General features: G+C 42.9%; 1 protein-coding gene across 22 annotated transcripts in view; it reads right to left on the bottom strand.

Annotated features, from left to right (window-relative positions):
* The window catches only part of LOC138635402 (disks large homolog 1-like), a 94,046-nt gene that overhangs the window by 74,293 nt on the left and 765 nt on the right, over positions 1-18,988 (bottom strand). For all 22 annotated transcript variants that reach the window (XM_069722836.1, XM_069722837.1, XM_069722840.1 and 19 more), the window contains exons 2-3: positions 16,670-16,801; positions 3,419-3,582 (exon numbers count right to left, since the gene is read on the bottom strand). In XM_069722836.1, the coding sequence (XP_069578937.1) occupies positions 3,419-3,582; positions 16,670-16,801 (296 nt within the window). The remainder of the gene's footprint in view (positions 1-3,418; positions 3,583-16,669; positions 16,802-18,988) is intronic.

The raw sequence follows: 18,988 nt of genomic DNA, 5'->3' as shown, positions 1-18,988 counted from the left end.
CAGATGGGTTTTGTACAATATTTGTTTTTGTTTTTTTTTACCTTTAATTCAAATATTTGTGTGAGGTGAAGTATCCCCATCGTCATAGGAAGGAGACTATGTATGATCATTTCTATTTTCGGTTGTTGGTAAAAAAAAAAAATTCAAATAAAAAGCAGATTTCTTTTTGATTTGGAATTTTTTTGCCAATTCCTGAAAGTCTCAAAACTTTACAAACAGCGGAAAGCCGCTGAAATTATGATTTATTTTTTTATCACAACAATCACATAAAAAAAACAACCTCGTGAACTCCAGGACGGGCCTGGAGTATTGACACTAAAACTCCTCCTATTTAACGAAGTGAGTCTTAATAGTGGGCTAGACGATTAAAGTGGGTTATTAATGATTTTCACTTTGATGAATGACGCAACCTAAACCAGTGGTTAAACTGTGCAGGATAAAAACATCTGGCACTTCAAAAACAGGTAAAACAAACAGGGAACCTCTCCCTCCCCATGAGCTCCGGGTTCCTAAAACACACAGAAACCCTGCAGCTGTGATGAGGACATTATGAATCAGCTGCAGCCGACTCAGCGCCGGCCGGTTCTGGGAACTTGATGAAGTCGACAAAAAAAAAAAAAATAAAGAAGAACAAGAAGAAGAAGAAGGAAACTCTTTCCAACCAACAAGAATCCGCTCTGCCTCGAGCACAAAACAACATAAAAGATCATGATGCGGATCAGATGGAGTGAAGCAACAAAACAACAACAACAACAACAAAAAGGCCCAAATGAGGATTTAATGGAACGGCTTTTAACCCACGTTGCACTCAAAAAAAACCTGCCGAAGTCGGACGTTTCCCTTCTATGTCTTCAGTTTTTAAGATCAGTTTCCACTCTAAAGAAAAATCCAGGACATGTTTTAGCTTAGCGTCCAAACCCGGAGACGGCGGGGACCGTTCAGCCGGACTCTGTTAAAAAGTGGACATTCGTGATTTCACCGCGGATCTGAAACGTCGGCGTCGAATTTTCTTTCGGTGGCGAGAAACGTGCGGAACCGGACGTTGAGCGAGCGTCGCCGGGGCTAATCACAAACACCAACACCGGATATCACCGACACGGCCACTTTTAAATCCCGTTTTGTTTCCCCTCCGCCGCCGCACATCTCCAGACGCCAGCTGTTTACCGACATTTCCTGCGAAACTCAATTTGATCCGAAGATACCGAATAGCATGTTGCGGATTATGTTCCAATTTCTGCCTAATCCCCCGAATCTGTTATGAAAACATGGGATTACAGAGAAATGAGAAGGAGCTGCCGCCGAACGCAGAACGGATCGCTGTTTGCTTGCTTTGAGACGGGTTTTTTTTGTTTTTCTTTTACTTTTTGTGTTCCTCGAGTCTCAGAAACGAGACAAAACAGTCAAAACAAACGTCTGAAACGCATTTCTGACGACACGCTGATCATAAAAAACACACAAAATAAAACAAAAAACGATGGGATGCCACCCACGTGACACACCTGCAGCGTCACGTGTTTGAAAAAAAATCTGCACACCAACCCGCTCCCCCACCCCCGCTCCACCTCCGACCGAGATAATCCAAATCCAAATAAAAATAAATAAATAAAAAGCACACAAGCCCGAGTCAAACAAACAAACAAACATGATGAGGGCAAGAAAAAAAACAACAACAACAGAAAGCCGAGCGGAGCGATGACGCAGCGGGTCAGCCTCGTAATGTTTCCTGTGACTCTGCACTTTTTCGATGATCTTAAGGAGCGCCGGGGGAGGACGGAGCGGTACCCACGCACGGCTTCGCTTCTCCACGCTTTGAAACGAGAAGCTCGATGCATAAAAGCCCCCCCGCCCCCCTCCTCCTCCCTCCGCCCCCCTCCCCAAAAAACACGGCCGTTATCAAACATGTCACGTCAGCGGTTTTTTCAGCGAGTGCACGAGTCCTCTGGGAGTTGGGGGGCTGAAACACGGTGAAATTAGCGATGCTCCATTTAAACCGGGCAGAAATATTCATGACGAGTCGTTGGTGTTAAAAAAAATTTTTTTTTTTTTTTTTTTTAATTCACTGCTTCAGAGTGAAGATTCTTTATTTTTATTTTAATTTTTTTTTAGTCTTTTCAGCTGCTCCCGGTGAACCGTCGTCTTCGTCGTCTTCGTTTCCAGCCGCGTGCCGGAGGGGGCAGCGGCTCGTGAAATGAACGGTTTGTTGTGTCGGTTGTAGAGTTTGGCTTTTAAAAGTCCGCTTTTAAAAAGCAGCAGTGGGGAAAAAAAAAACTAAATAACTTTTTTGTCTTTTATTTTGAAAAATCGTAAACATAAACCTGCCAATTAGCAGCCCTGCTAGCAGCTCATTTGACGACAAACCTGCGATGACCCCGGTGAGACGGGTCGTGTCCCACTTCTTTTATTCGACCAATAACATGACACTGGGTGTGTTACTTTTTAAAACTGCTCTGACAAAACGTTCCCGGTGGAACTGAGATCAGGGGCTCTCCAAACTTTCTTTTTTTTTCCTCTGAGAGCTAATTTAACAAAAAAAGAAAGTGTCATTTATTCACATAGCTGAGCTCCACCAAAACCAGCTGAGTAAGAGTCTTTTACGTGAACAATAACAAACTGATACTCCAACACTATTTGGCTGAATATACTTCAGTGCCCCCCCCCCCCTCCCCGCCTCCACCCGAAAGTGCCCGCCTGAGTGCCCGAAAGAATTAAAATACCGACGTACTCGTAGAACTGTAGTTATGTCCAGTAACCACTATTTGTATTTTACCTTTTACATACATGCTCAAAAAACAAATCACAATTTGCCGGGTTTTTGTGGCAATCTGCCAGCGTTCACGTCGTCCCAAAACAAATCGAAACCAAACGGGCGTGAAGGACATCTTTTTTTCTTCTTTCTTTCTTCTTCACGTGATAAAGAAGAGAGATTTTGGTCAAACCTGTCGTGTTTCGTTTCACTTCATCAATCGAAATCGTGTTCACCGCTCCAATCCCCCCCTACCCCCTCCACCCCTCCTCCACCCCCTCCACCCCCTCCGCCCCCGCCCAGGAGACGGCCATCAAAAAGCAGCTTCAGTCATCAAAACCTGCAACGTGTGAAAAGGTGTGATCTATTTTTAAGATTTTTTTTTGGTGCCTATTTTTAAACCGAAGGCTGTTTCTGTTTCCGAGGAGGCAACATTAAAGAGAGCCGACCAGCTGAGAAAAGCTAGAGATATAAAATAAATTAAATAAATAAATAAAATGGAAAGACAAGACACTGCGTGAAGACAGAGAACGGAGAGTTGACTTCCTGTCCTGCGTCCGTCGCTCAAGAAAACTCAGCCGCCGCGCCGGCCGGTCGGATTTCACCCCCAACGTCTTGAGATTCAGCGGAGCGGGAAAAAAAATAAAAATAAAATAAGCGTGTGCGTGTTCCTACCTCGATGCTGGTGCTAAGGCTGGGCAGCGTGTCCGAGGTCACCGTTGTGCTTTGAAGGCTGGAGAAGTCCCACAGATTGACGGGCGCCACGGGGTCCGCCCCCTTGGAAGACTCCACCCATTTCTGACTGTCCAATAAGGTCACTTCGTAAAATTCCTGGATATCTGGAGACGACAAAAAGAGGACGGACGGAGGACACGTTTTATTGGACACATCGGAATCAAGGCGGACATTTAAAATGACACGGCGGCGCCTCTCAGTGACACATTTAACTGACACTTTTATTGGGTTTATTAACGCGAAGCTGCAAATAACAGAATTACAATTTTCTTTTACGCCCTCCACCAACCAAGTCAAGTTGCAGTTCAGATCTGACTTGCGTGTAATAATATGTAGGGAAGGAATCCTCATACGTGTTCACATGTTTGGGCCAATAAAGCTGATTGACAGCTGATAAAGGCTTCAACTATGGATGTCGTTATGTGAACTATGGTCCCTATTTCCCCTCCTGTTTCTGAGTTATGGTGTTAAATAACGGCCAGAAAGGTGCTTTTGCGTAATATATATATATATAAATATATAATTAATAAATAAATATATATATATATATATATATATATAAACTGTTACCACTTCAGCATTATATCCTATCGACGTGTCAGATTTTGTCATAATTAGCATATCAATTCTTGAGTAATGACCCCAAAACATCCTTCGTGAGGTGACCTTTGACCTTTCAGCACCAAACTTTATTTCTTTCCAGTATAACCAGTGGACTGAATTATTACATTGGGGGGGGGGGGGGGGGGAAAAAAAAGTTTCTATAACAGTGTGTATGACCTCTAACCATCTTTCAAGCTTTTTCCCAATTGACTGACAGGTGAACTGTTACTTAAAGGGTCATAGATTAAGAGTTTGGATGTGTATGACGGTGCGACGCTTTCAGGAAGGAAAAGACAAATATTTTTTTTCTATTTGCCTGAAAAAAAAAAAAAGGTGTCTTTTAATTGATTTTCCTCGGTTGGAATTCAGTCGTGAAGCTCGCGGCCATTTTTTATTTTTTTCTTTCCCTTTGCCAAAACTAAAAAATCGAAACCCCGCTGAGACGGTTTCAGACCTCGACTCGGCTCGAGTTTCAGCTCGTGCGAAACGGAGCAGACGGGGGCGAGTCCTGAGCGCAGGATTCGACGGTGACACTCATCGCTGAAAGGTCAGTCTCAGCTGTTCTAGCGCTCATCGGGTTACGCTGCCGTCGAGAGCGGAGCCTTACAACAACGAACTCGACCTCGAGGGAGGTCGTTAAAAAATACGGGAGCGACTCGACCGACGTCTCAATTCGACACGAACGACAAAACCCGGGCTTTTAACGGCTGCGCTCCCTGAATAGCCGGCGGAGGGGGCGGGGGAGGTTGGGGTTCAGGTCGGGTCGGGTCACGTACGACCACGCGGCCTCTGCTTTCAGATATTTCCAAAAACATGACAGAAATCAGGAATTCCTCAAACCAGCTTTATTTATAACATAAATGGCTGAAATAAGTTGTTTTGACGTTTTTGTGGTGAGAAACATTTTTAGGAATAAAACTTCTAAGTTAAGAGAATTGATCAAACATCATTTCTCGGGCTCCATTATGATCCTTAATTTAGGACTTTTGTTATTGTTTCATAAAAAAATGAAATAAAGCTCTTCATGCTCAGACGTCATGTCGGCAAAATGTTGAGAAATTTTGGAAGAAGGAATTTAATCTTTACAAAGAGATTATTTTCATTAGTAGATTGATTTTTTTTTTTTTTTTTTTTCTTTAATGACACCAGGTATTTTCATTTCATACTACTTCTAACTCCACTTCATTCATCTGGCGGCTCAGAGTTTCTCAACACTTTGCATATTAAAGAGTTTTCAAAACACGCGATCAGCTTAATATATAACGCTGCAAATGCGTTAATGCATTGGTGATAATAATATTCCAGCTTTGGATGCGAGGCATTTAGGGAACACCAGTAAATTGTAGCGTCTGCCTATGGTCTGCATGCGGGCGTTGAGGGTGCGTCTGTAAATTTGTAGCGTCTAGCGAGAGCTTGCATGCGGGGCCTTCAAGGCGAAAAAAACAAAACTGCAAATTGTGGTGCCTGCTTGCAGCTTTCCATGAGGTGTTTAGGGGATATCTGTAAATCGTAGCGTCAACCTGCAGCTTTAATGCGATGTGTTTAGGTAACACCAGTAAATTGTAGCCACGGAATACGATCCGGTTTACACTCTCCCCCTCTAAACTGCATGAAAATGTCATAATTTGTTCTGTAACGCGTGATGTCATTTCCTTTTTTCAGAAAATGAAGATTTTTATAAAAGTATTATTGAAACGGGTTTAATTCAGGAAGTCGGCTGTATTGGTACCCGTATATAAAAAAAGAAGAAGATATGAATCACACCCAGCCGTAGTATTAACTTCTGTGCACTTTCCTGTAGAAATATGCAAACAAATAGTAAAAAAAATATATAATTTATTTTTATTGTAAACAATACACCAATCAGAGGGAAATAAGTATTACCAGCATAATATACGCTGTGGAGTTTGTCAAGTAAGATGAATGCAGGACTTTTACCCATAATGTAATAAATATTGGTGCTTTTACTTGTGTAAATGATCTGAATATGCCCCCCACCCACATCCCCCCTGTGGTAATAAAAGTATTAAAAAAAAGTGACCTGCAATTTTGTGAAATTTTAAACAAGGGGAAACGTTTGAAATGGGAAAAACACAATAACGGAGGAACATTCCCTGGAAAATATCATCATCGTGATACTATGTGTGGATAAAAAAAATAAGGAAAATATTCACATTAAAAGCGTAAAGTAAGAAATTAAACATATAGCACGCTGTTTTGTTTTTTGTCCTTTTCTTTGGTAAAACGTGACCAAAGACTGAGAATTCATTGATTTATTGATTATCTGGATACAGAATCTACTCTGCAAACACGCGGTGTCAATCAAGTTGTTGTTTTTTCCCCCTCCTGAGACAATTAACTCTGACTGACTGACAGTGTGATTGATATTATAAGCCGCCGTCCCCTCCACCCGCCGACTGCAGTGGCTCTGTGTTTACGCGAGGACGATACTATAAGGAGCCACCAGCACCGCCGGCCACATCCAACATGCCATTTTATTTTTGGAAACGCACAACTCTTGAGGAGAGCTTTTCCGGAGAGATCTAAAATAACCGGGGAGCTTTCTTTGGCCTCGGTCGCGGCAGCCGACCGCCACGGCCGGCGCAGATGTTTCCACCATAAACCGTCAGATTCGGCGTCTCTTCCTGACGAACGCTGGCCTTTAAAAAAAAATAACATTTTAAAACTCGGAAAACCGCCTGGGTTCTTCCAACCGAACGCGAGCCGTGAGCTTTATTCTAAAAAGGCAATAAAAACACATAAATGGATCAATCCAATGAAGGAAATACAGCTTCCGGGGTTCCCTCAGTGGCTTCGCAGCCTCGACTTGGGGAAATCTAAAATATTTGGATGTGTTTTTAACCCCCCCGCGCAACAGAAGGAAAAAAATAAATAAAAAAGTCCATCATTAAAAGTGTCTGCCCTTTTTTCCCCCGTCCTCCTCGGTAAATACAACACAGACAGTCACAGTGGAAAGTCTGCAGGCCGGTTGCTCTCAGCAGGTCTGGTGGAGACCACAGTCAGGGAGCTGAAACAAATGGAGCCAAATCAAAGGGGGAAAAAAAAAAAAGGCCCAAACAGAGAAATTATTTTTCCACTGATATCATAACAGGTTACGTAACGCGCTTTGATGACTGAAAATAGCATCAACGTAAGTCCAGAAGCTGATGCAAGAACCTAAAAATACCAAGTTTCCCTCTGTTGTTTCTCAACTGTTGTTTCCCTCGTCGTGAGAACCGTGTTTTCGGCGGCAGGACGGCTCGACGGCACGAACTGAAAACGCCTCGACAACGGTTACCGAGGACGGGGATGAAATCTGGTTCAGACCATCATATATATGTATGAACGTAAACGTTAAAAAATAAATAAATAAATAAAAAGGACGGCGCCTCCCGCTCTGAAAAGCTAAAAATTCTCCACATTTTATTTTCTCGAGTAACGACGGTGTCGTCGTTCAATCCTTCCGATCGGTCTTCTAGTAAATAACTCTGTAATAAATCAGATATTAGGCCTCAAAGAGAGCTACGTTTGGGTGGCGCGTCTGCTTTGATTGACAGGCCTGGAGGGAGGGGCGGGGGGCAGTCAGGTTTACAGGTGTTGGTGGGCGGATCAATCAGATCCAATTACAGCGTTTCTCCAACCTGTCTCGGTAGAAAAGAAAAGATAAAATAAGAACGTACTCATAGAACTGTAGTTACGTCCAGTAACTACTAAACTACTATTCCATTTATTTAGACCCTGTACACCCGTACGGGGGAGGAGGAGGGGGGGGGGAAGGGGGGAAGGGGAGGAAGGGGGAGGGGCTTAAACAGCTTGACATACAGTTGGTCAGAATGAGGATCCCACACGGAACCGGAACCAGAACCTGGTTCTGGTTCTTCAGCCTGGAAACACAACAGAACCGTGTTGGAAAAAAGATCAGATTACAGCTGAAAAGACTTAAAAAAATTTGTGCGCCAAAAACAGAAGTCAGTATTTAAAGATTAGCCAAAAGATTATTCGATAAGGACACCGTTAATCTGCAAGTCTTTTTTTTTTTTTAAATCATCATTTAAGCAGTAAAAATGATCAAAAAAAATAAATAAATTAAAAAAATTCAGCTTCTGCACTTCTGATCAAAATCTTCCCCGAAATTTTACAAACTTTCAGTCGAGAATTATTTAAATCGAATATATTTGCTGGACGGATCGATTATCATCACCGTCCACATTTTCTATGTTTAACAGCTTTATGTGTTTTTCTATATGAAAACTGTTCATGACAGTAAAATGTTCTCCAAGATCACCACCAATGTTTTGAAATTCCAAATAAAAAAATAAATAAAAATCTCAGATTTATTTGCGTCTTTTTACAGACTTCTACATAAAACCCCAAACAGGGACGAGATAATAACTCATCTGTCCGCATGTCACAATCAAACCCTTTATAACCGGCATTATCGTAAGAATAACAGTGAACACACAGATTCTCCTCTACAGAACGAACCCTTTACTGAAACTCAACACAGCAACATGACTGCAGCCTTTTTTTCTTTTCTATAAATGGAACAAGAGAAATGCTTATTCTTCATTTTGCAGCTGGTATTCCTGCCTTGGGTCAACAGTAATTAAGCTCCGCCCTCCATTGATTTACTAGACAACTTCCTAAAAACGGAGAAAACGGTTCGAAAACAACAATGAAGAAGGAGGGAGCTGAAAATTAAGTATTTCTTTAGTCAAATAATAACTGGCTGGTGGCTTTAACGTACTCAAAAACTCATGAAAGTTGGCACACGCGTCACTCCCGAGGAAATACTACGTATTTAAGTACGTTTCGCGCGTGGGCGTGGCCAAAAAGGCTCGCTAGCGCCCCCTAAAAACGTCCAGCCCCCGGCGGATGCATTTACCTACATGCATGAAATTCAGTGGATGTGCGTATCACACCTAGACGTATAAAAAAAAAAAGTTCCATTGCACCATTACCTCGACTGGTTTATCATTATTATGCGAGATAATAACAAACCCGGGGGGGTTTATAGTCCGATTCATCCCAAACTTTTCATACAGGACGTTGGATTTAGATTTTAGCCGAGTACTTCCTGTGGTCCAAACACTTCCTGTCCCAAAGTCTTCACAAAGTCCTCTAAAAAAAATCATGACGTGCCGCCGCCATCAGGTAGACAGATTATCTTGGCAAAAAGGAACATTTTATTTATTTATTTTTTTTTTACTTTTACTCAAAAACAAAAAAAGTCACGGGACCCCGGCAGATCGCAAATTACATTTTCCCCGCTTGGTACATTCCAACGAACTAAAGAAAAAGAAAAAACAAAAATCTCAGAACAACAAGAGTTCTTCAGTTCAGCTTAAACTTAATAAAAGTGAGTTGACAGACAGCCGGCAGCTGTGATCCCATCAACCAGTTAGACACAACGGCTTCTGTTTGTTCGGCCTAATAATAATTAAAAAAAAAAAAAAAAAAAAGGCCGCACCTATTTTAGACTCCTCCGTTTGCTATTTAACTGCAGTTAAAGCTACAGCGATTAAACTCACCACACCCAGAAGGTGAAACTCACAACTAAAGAAACTGGCATAACTGGAACACTTTTAAGCCTCATTAAATACGAGATAAAAACAAATTGCAGGAAGTTTTGTCCTTTTGTTTGAACGTTTTCTGGACTTTGCTGGAACTGAAGACACTTTACGGTGTTTTGTGGTTGTTGTTTTGTTTTTTTTACTTTTAAATGAAAAAAACAACAACAACAGGACTCATCACCTCGCAGCTGTTCATTCTTCAAACATTCACTTGGACGGGAGGATGAACTGTAGTTGATTTTGGTGTTTACAGGTCAAAAAGGTCACGATGACGTCACTCCCGTTTCCATCGGACGCTGCTGTAAATCTTCCAAAACACATGAAAAGAGGCAAATATTGCACTTTTAACTCGACTGCGCGTATTCGACTTGGCGATACTTTACGAGTGAAGATATGACTCGATGGATTACCAAGCTATTCAAAAATAAATTGCAGTGTGCAGTCGGGTCACATTTCAGATGTCAGAGTCGTTAATAGCTCCACCAAACAGTATTTTTTTTTTTTTCCCGTCTGTAAACTCTTCACATGGTTTCATTCCAATAAGGGTTTAAATGAGCCGATATCGCAGCAAAAATTAAAGATTAGAGAAAAAGCCCAAATACACAAAAAAAAGATTTGTGGATCAGAACTTTTTTTTTCCTCTCCCAGTAATCATCTGACGACATCTCGCATTTATCTGCCGTCCCAAAACTGGACGTAAAGTAGTTTAAACCAGCTCCAATATGCCGCTGACAAACTGAAGATGCCGCATAATAATGTCAGTCAGAAGGAACCAAACCAGGACTTTTACTTTAATACTTTACTCTAAAACTACTTTCACTTAAGTAGGATTTTTTTTTCATTTTCTTTTTTACTTTTCTGTAGTTTACTTAAATATCAGAACAATTAGTGGGATTTTTCTGCTGGGGATCGTGAACGTCGGAAGTAATTTCATCTAAATCCATCCCATAGTTTGTAGGACGGTTTGAGTTGTGGACAGACCGATCAGTTTCTAAGGTGCCGGCTCTTCTTTACTGTAAACTGAATATATTTGGGAGGTTTTTTGACCTGACAAAAATCCAATCCATAAACAGCAACGGATTTATTTCTCTTAATCACAATCACCATTAGTTGCAAGCTGTAGTTTTTGGTCCTCAAAAAAAAAAAAAAAAAAAAAAAAAAAAAAAAAAAAAGCTTTGAAATCAAAATTCTGGAGCAGGCCACAAAAATAAATAAATAAATAAATAAAACCGGCTGCCTTCGGCAACGCTGCAATTATCAGGATAACATCCGAGCAAATCTTTCAGTGATGAAAAACTTCATGTTGCTTTATTAAATTGAAAAGCTTCGATGGACGCCATCTGTTTTCCGTGAGAGAAATCAGGCCAGTCTCGAAACCGATCGAATGAGAAGGAAAAAAAAACACCAAAAAAACAGAAAGCGAAGCTCGCAGCTCTTTTTTTTTTTTTTCCCGGTAAACCGGCGGCGGCGGGGCTGCGGGGGGAGCGTGTGTGTCTGTGGGGGGGGGGGGGGGGTAGTGGATTATGTACTGGGGGTAATCGTCATGTCTACAGAGGGATTACACCGTGCTCGGCTCGCTGTAGACATCTCTTTTTGGGGCGTTTGGCAGATTGGAAAACTGCGTGTCAGAAACGTCATTTTTATTTATTCCCTCCCCCCCTCCCCTCCCCGTTCGGTGACATCAGGGTGAGCGTGACAAACGCACCCGAGCCTGCGGCGCACATAGGCCCAGTGTCTAAAGGGGAACACTCTGCCGTGGCAGACGGACAAGGTAATTATTATTTAAAGTCTGAGTCATGGCGACAGCAGCAGCAGTCAGGATCCAAAACTAGAGAAAATAAGAAATACAAAAATGAACCGCATTTCCAGAAAAAAAAAAAGAAACGACAAAAAGAAACGGTCGATTGGTCGAACAAGCTCCCCGGTCGAAGCTCCGGTCGAAGCTCCGGTCGAAGCGCCCCGGTCGAAGCTCCGGTCCGGTCGAAGCTCCGGTCCGGTCGAAGCGCTCCGGTCCGGTCGAAGCGCTCCGGTCCGGTCGAAGCGCTCCGGTCCGGTCGAAGCTCCGGTCCGGTCGAAGCTCCGGTCGAAGCGCCCCGGTCGAAGCTCCCCGGTCGAAGCTCCGGTCCGGTCGAAGCTCCGGTCGAAGCGCTCCGGTCGAAGCTCCGGTCCGGTCGAAGCGCCCCGGTCGAAGCTCCGGTCCGGTCGAAGCTCCGGTCCGGTCGAACCGGGTCGCAGTCCGGTCTCGGTCCATCCGGTTCGGCACCACGTATTTAAAAGCGAGAACGGTCGCAGTTCTCGCCATCGTTTTCTGCGCAGTCTGCGTTTTCGTCTGAAGTCTTTTTTTTTTTTTTTTTTTTTTATCAACACATCACACGAGACGTTTTATTCACTTTCCTGACGTTTCGTAGAGCGAACGATTATTTGATTACCCCCCCCCCCCCCCCCCCTCCTCCTCCCCCCGATCAGATTTAGCTCCGCGTTTGGTTCTCCACCTCTCGGCTGTCAATCATCCAACCGACGACCAGAAAAGAGTCGGCGCCGGATGTCGATGACGTGAGGATCTGTTTGGATGTTGGGGTGTCGAAAAGTACAAAAGCGTTCGGTCCGATGGACGAAGCGGCTGCTCCCTAACCAGTCGGAGAAAAAAAAAAACATTCCTCGACGACGGTACTTTTTTTATTCGTAGTTTAATTGCAGGAAGACAAACAAAACAAAAAAACTTCTACTGCACCGTGTTCATGCAACGTTTCGACTGCGTCACTGCAGAGTTGGTCCTCGCAGTAAAGGCTGGTTATAAAACACACACACACACACACACGCGCGCACACGCACACACACACACACACACACACACACACACACACACACACACACACACACACACACACACACACACACACGCAGGAGGGGTGCAGGTTGTTTTACGCCCCAGCTGTCGACAATCTGTTCAATCTGCCTCGACAGACACAACACAAAATCCCGTGTCGTCAGATAATTAATAAAATATTAAAAACGATATAAAACACATACGTTCAATTAGTCAAATTAGCGGCGTAAACAAAACAAAAAAGTGACGGATGCCGGCTCGAATCACCGACAGGTAGGAGAAGCGCCGGTTTGACGCGACTTTTGAGCGTGCAGAGAGAAAAAAAAAAAAAAAAAAGAGGAAGAAGGACGAGGAAGACGAGGAGAAGATCTCCGCTCATCCATTAGTGATGAAGATGCTGAGAGCAGAAGTGAACCGTAGCGAACAGGAACTGAAAGGAACGGAGGAGGATGCGAGTATTATTATTTATTTTTTTCCCTCTCCACCAATCAAGACTCTTACGTGGATTCCCGTTCGTATCGTTCGCCTCCATGAATATTTAAACGGTTGGGTTTTTGTTTTTTTCCTCCATGTTAAGCGATTGCGTAACAAATCCAGACATCGGCATCGATCGCGCCCACACGTGTCGTCAGCAGCGGCGGGCGAGTCGGGTCGATGAGGGGAGGTTTGTGTTACGGCGGCCGCGGAAATCAAAACATCCGGTCAAGTTGGGGTCGGGCGGATAAATCCCAAACCGTCAGAAGCATAATCAGAAGCGGGGAAACTTCAAATGAACATTTAAGAAGAAGCTGCGATTTCTTCCCGACATATTTCAGCGGTTAATTCTTTGATTTTGTACTTTAATAGCTTTGTTTCATCGTCACAGTTTGCTTTGTGTTTTTAAGGCTCGTTTTTGTTTTAACGCAGTTCGCGACACAAGTTTTTGGTTTTTTTTAAAGAAAAGTGATATATTTATAAAGATGATCGTTATTAATATTTATTATTATTTACCGATATTTTGTTATTTGTTTTTTGTTTTTTAAACGAGCAGCAGTACTAAAGCAGTCGGACTGAAATTCACTTCCGGTTCTTTTATTTCTACGCGAAACGGGGCGACGCGCGTTCACGTCCACAACAAAAACCACAAACATTAAAAGAAAAAAGAAAATAATGAATTTATTCAGTTAACTTTTAGCGCAATTTTGGGGAAAGTTAAGTTAAGTCGCTGCTTGTGCGCGTTGAGTAGTTTAGGAAAGTAAAAGTTTATCCTGAATTAGCTTTTAAAAACAAACGGGGGGAAGACGGTTTTAGAAATATTTGGGCGTAAACGGCGCGACCTGGAGTCCGTTAGTCTGTCGAACGTCTGAGTCTCCTTCATAACGGTAAATCATAAAATAATGGGAGATTTATTAACACGGGTCTGGAAAGAGTCTTAAAACAACAACAACAACAGTGGAAAAAGAAAAACCTCTAAACTGAACTGTGATTTACACGATTGACACTTTAAAAAAAAAAAGGTCCTGCGTTCCCGTTACGTTTTATTCATCGATTCTTAAAGACTCCAGACGGCAGACGTTGCAGACAAAGAGCCGAGTCAGCCGCTCGGAGTAGTTTCATTCAGTCCTGGGAAACTCAAACAGATCGGACCACATTCCTGCTGCTCGGCGCCCGTTAACCCTGCAGCTGCGTCTCCGTTCAGTCGAGTCCCCGTTAACCGGCCCGTCACCCAAAAAACACAAAAAAAACTTTGACTTACTAATATCTTCCCCAGAGAAGATGAGCCAACACGTTTTGATCTGCAGTTTAATACCCGTTTTATTTCAAAATTCAAAACGCGTAGTTACGCTCGGCGGTTGTGTCTCCGCAGCCCGTGTTTACACGTTACACCGAAAACACCTCCGAACGGTTCAACACGCTAATTCACTGTAAAAAACAAAAAAATATGAATGAAGTGCGAGTTGAGCCGTCAAGTCACTTTGCGCTGCGATGTATTTCACACTTTCATTCATCCGGCTGTTTCACAAGATGGGTGTGATGAACTGAGGTAAAAAAAAAATAATAATAATTTAAATAGTGCAGTAATATAGAAAGCCTTCGTACACTGTAAAAGACATGAAAAGAGGCAAAAAAGAAGTGCGACAAAAGTCCAAATAAAACCGAAATGAAAGAATTATCTTTAATTACACGCATTCATGCTTTTTAAACTTGTGATGTTCATCAACTCTATAAAATCGAAAATAAAATTGAAGACTAATCTAATCAAACGGCTACGGCGCGCGAGCTGAGCCGTAAGAAAACCTGCGTACGAGCTTCAAAATAAAAGCGCAGCAGTAGAAGTTCTGTCGACTTCAAAATAAAAGTTCGACTTTTTTTTTTTTTCTTCCCCCAATCGAAATCCACCACTTTAAACCTGAAAACTGGACCACGTCAACGTATGAAACCGATCGATCCGTCTGGACGTGTCCGCTTCGAAAGCTGAACCTCCTCCTCCTCCTCTTCATCATCAACAGATCACAGCAAACGAGCTCAGACTCCTCCTGACCTCTGACCTCTCCCCCCTCTCCACCCGTGCGCCAGATGTTGCTGCTGCTATTTGGGCCGACCCGCAAACACGAGGAGGAGTTCGCCGAGGTCAGCGGGAGCCGTTAGCGCGCCATCACTTCGCCGACAATTACGGTGCGATATTTGACCTTCGGCAACGAGTTGATTCTCTGATCGGATTGGTTTTTTTCCTGCCGACAAATGACTTTCTTCAATTTCTTTATTGAAGTATGAACGGATCGTTTTACATCAGATCTGCAGCACTTTGCTAAAAGTGTAGATTTTAGTTGAGTTATTTGCAGTTAAGAATTGAATTTTTTTTTTTTTTTAATGCCGCTATTAAAAGTTTAAAGCGTAAACATCTTTTCTAATAATCCACCCGATAAGCAACGGGAGCCGCTCATTGAACGTTGCTAACTGGAACATATAAATAAAAGAAAAAAAACACGCATTTTCGTCGCTTTTTAGGGGCCGTGAGAACCAAAACTGTGCGACACAATTAATTTGAATATACAAAGCCTATTTACTGAAACAAAGAAAGAAACTGCTGACAATGACAAGGCACCAATAATCAACTGTAATGTACTACGGTGGCACTAATGCTCCACTTATGTGCCATGGAACCAGAGCAGAACGGGGGGAAGATGGAGGGGTGGGGGGGCAATACAATGATGTCATTAGCTGAACTTTGAAAATAAGGTGGAAATCTGACATTTCCTTTAGTTTGATTCAGCTGGTTTTTTTGTAGTTGTTGTTTTTTTTTTGTTTTTTTACACACATTAATGGAAACGATTCCAACGATCTCGCAAACCAGATCAATCGATCAGGTGATCGCGCAATAATCCTCCAAACCGCCGACAGGTGAAGCAGTTAAAAACTGTACGGGGTTTTATACTCAACAGGCGTCCTTAATATTTTGGCCCCTCCTCTCCCCCACATTTAAAGGAACTGGACTGACAAAATAAAAGTTATAAATTGCTGTTCAACAGCAACACAAAAGTAAAAAAAAAAAACAAACCGAAAAACACATGAAATGCCGACAAAATTCTCCAGATTGCAAATTATCACGAGCAAAATTCTCAAAAGTCTGCGACGGAAAAACCGACAAAACTGTCAAAGATCATTTACTTGGAATAGAAATAGAGATGTTTTTTTTTTTTTTTTTTTAACTCAATATGTTCTCCAAACTGTCTGTTTTACACCCTTAGACTAGTTTTCATTCACAAAACATCTCGGAGTCTCTCAGCCTGGTGCACCGACAGCACCGACAAGCCTGCCGTCATTTCTTAAAAAAAAAAAAAGTTTGCTCCGAAAACAATAAATACCCCCCCCCCACCACCACACACACACACACACACACCCTTTGCCTATTTGCCCGACTATTAGCAGCTATTAGCGCCAACAGGCTAAGCAAAGGCTGAACTGTTGCCGCAGCCGCGCTTGCACAGACGTGTCACCGAAAACAGCCGAGGTCAGCAGCTTTTTTTAGGTCAAGAAACCAAAACAGTCGAAAGTAAAGAAAAACAAAAAAAAACCTGTGGAATTTTGCACGTTTCTTACCACAGCTCATGTTTTCAAGTTTTGTTTAGTATCGGGTTGTTGTTGTTGTTGTTGTTGTTTTCTTCCAGCAAGCGTGTGCGGTTGTAAGTGTGGGATCGGCGGTCTCACCTATGAGAGCCTGGAACAGGTTGCTCTGGAAGATGTCGATGACCCTCTGGATGGAGTGCCGGAGCTGCCGGTCCTCGGCGTGGTTCAGCTTGGCCCGGTACTCCTCCAGCAGCAGCAGCGCTCGCTGGGCGTCTGGCGTGGCGGGGGACAGGGGTGAGTCGAAGGGGGGGAGAGACGACAAGAGCAGAGCAGGCGACTAATGCAAACTGATCTGAGACGCGATGGCGGAGGAGGAGTGCTTTTTATTTATTTTTTTTTGGACCCTGCAGAAATAATCCCCTCGGCGCTGAAACACGGATCTCGGGGAGGTAAATCGAACTTTTAAACCTCCCGAATGTGAAGATGCGAAAGATCACGGCGGGATTAGAGTCAGAATAGAGCGACGTTTGGCCGATATTAAAGAGACCTTTGGACGAGCTTGAAAAGCCGAAAGAGGCGCGAGGTCAGATTTGCACTGTCGTCGAATATTTTCCCGATTCCGACGTCGAAGAGGGAAAAAACAAAAAACAAAGTCCGACGAAACTGAAAACTTAGGTTCGTTTAAGACTTCTTAAAAGTTGGAGGTCAACTTTTTTTTAAGCCCGTTAAGTGTCAGAAACACGGACGGTGTGGCGTCTTCGGAGGGTTTCAGCGAGAAGTGACGTCACTTCGTCTTCAACGAATTGTTTATGCTTAATTATTTGATTGATTGTTTATTGACTCATTAACCGACAGCTCTAAATAAAGGTGGTCGGTGCTTCGGGTGCAGCCGGGGGGGCGGGGGCATACTTAAAGGTTTGATGCTCAGGTTAACGGACTCAATGTCACGACCTTGATATATTTTATAGGAGGAGGAGGGAGGGTGGGGGGGGGGTGATCTTTAAAAGAGAAATTAGTTGTGAAGCTTCAGACTCTTGTGAGGAGACACCCTGAAACGACCAATGAGAAGTTTCCAAAGAAACGGTTATAGGCGGTGGTGAAGGCCAAAATAAATAAATATAAAACTCAATATTTTGTATTAACTCGGGTTTAATTTCATAAAAAGAGCATCAACTTGTGAAAGCTGTTGGGAGCTTTTCGGACGCCTTCTCCCACCTTCGGGTTGAATTTGAATCGGTTCCCCTCGGACGTACCCGGAAGTTGTGACGGCCTGTAAGCCCTCAGCTGACCCCGATGCGTTCAGCCTGATGCACTGACCTCCATCCACAGCGAATAAAAATTAAAATAAAAAAATGTTTTAAAATCGCTGAATCGACAGATATTAATTCGGGATGCAGAGATATTTTCCTGTCAATGAGAGTTTTTCCTTTTGGCGTCACAAAACAAGATATTTCACAGCCATCGCTTTGAGCTCCGAGAGCTCGTAATGATATCTCAAGGTTTTTCTTTAAACTCTTTTTTTTATTTATAACGTAATGTATTTCGGTGGTTTAAACTTGCTGACAACTTTGGGGTCGACGTCCTGCTTCTCTTAAAAGTGGAGGAGGAGAAAAAAAAAAAAAAAACCTCATTGAATTATTTTGCACTCTTTTCATCCAAAGTGCTGAAACATGTTTTCATCAGTTTCTGAACAGGCCAACAAATAATAATAATAATAATAAAATCCTGATAATTAAAACAGCAGCTTTTCACAGAAGAGGTGGGAGAGGAGATTAAACCAGTTGTGTGTCCCTCTGAAAATACTGAAGTGATACTGGGACTCCAAATATAATCACCAAGTATAATTAGGTTGCTATTAAACTCACTGTTTTGCAAACTGTTGACACTTTTGACACAATTTTGAGGATCTGATCGGTTGTTTTTTTTTTTCTCCCCTTCAAAGTAAAAGTATAAAAAGTTGACCCATGTGTTAAAGTGCATTGTGATTATTATTATTTTCTTAATTATTATTATTTATTATTATTTTTTTGCTGTGTTAATCTCCTTTGCAGGAGTCGCGTGTTGAAGAGCCTTGTAAATATTTCATTGATATGAAGGTTTATTTCTAGTTGGGCTCGTCTCCAGACAAAGGTGCCCCATATACAACTTTGGGTCAGCGCACTACTTTTAACTCGCTTCACCTGCCCCGGGGCACGGCACGGCACGGCTCGGTTAAAGGCCACACACACACACACACACACACACAAAACGAGCGCGCGTGGACCGCGTCTTTCGGAAGGGGGGGAGGAGGAGGGAGAAGGAGAAGGAGAGGGAGAGGAGGGGGTGAGGAGGTCCGAGTTTATATCCGTGTTTCTGCGCGTCCGTGTTTGTTTTGAGTCCCGCACAGGCTGCAGTTTTGAGGGTTTTTTTTTTTTTTGGTCCTCCTTCCACCTCCACCCAACACCACCCAAACACCACCCA

This window comes from Brachyistius frenatus, unplaced genomic scaffold, assembly GCF_029030835.1.
Source record: "Brachyistius frenatus isolate BFR_SWC_R1_liver_20210118 unplaced genomic scaffold, ASM2903083v1 Contig_306, whole genome shotgun sequence".
Lineage (NCBI taxonomy): Eukaryota > Metazoa > Chordata > Actinopteri > Embiotocidae > Brachyistius > Brachyistius frenatus.
The sequence above is the reverse complement of the archived record's forward strand: the minus strand, read 5'-3'. Positions and strand labels throughout refer to the sequence as shown.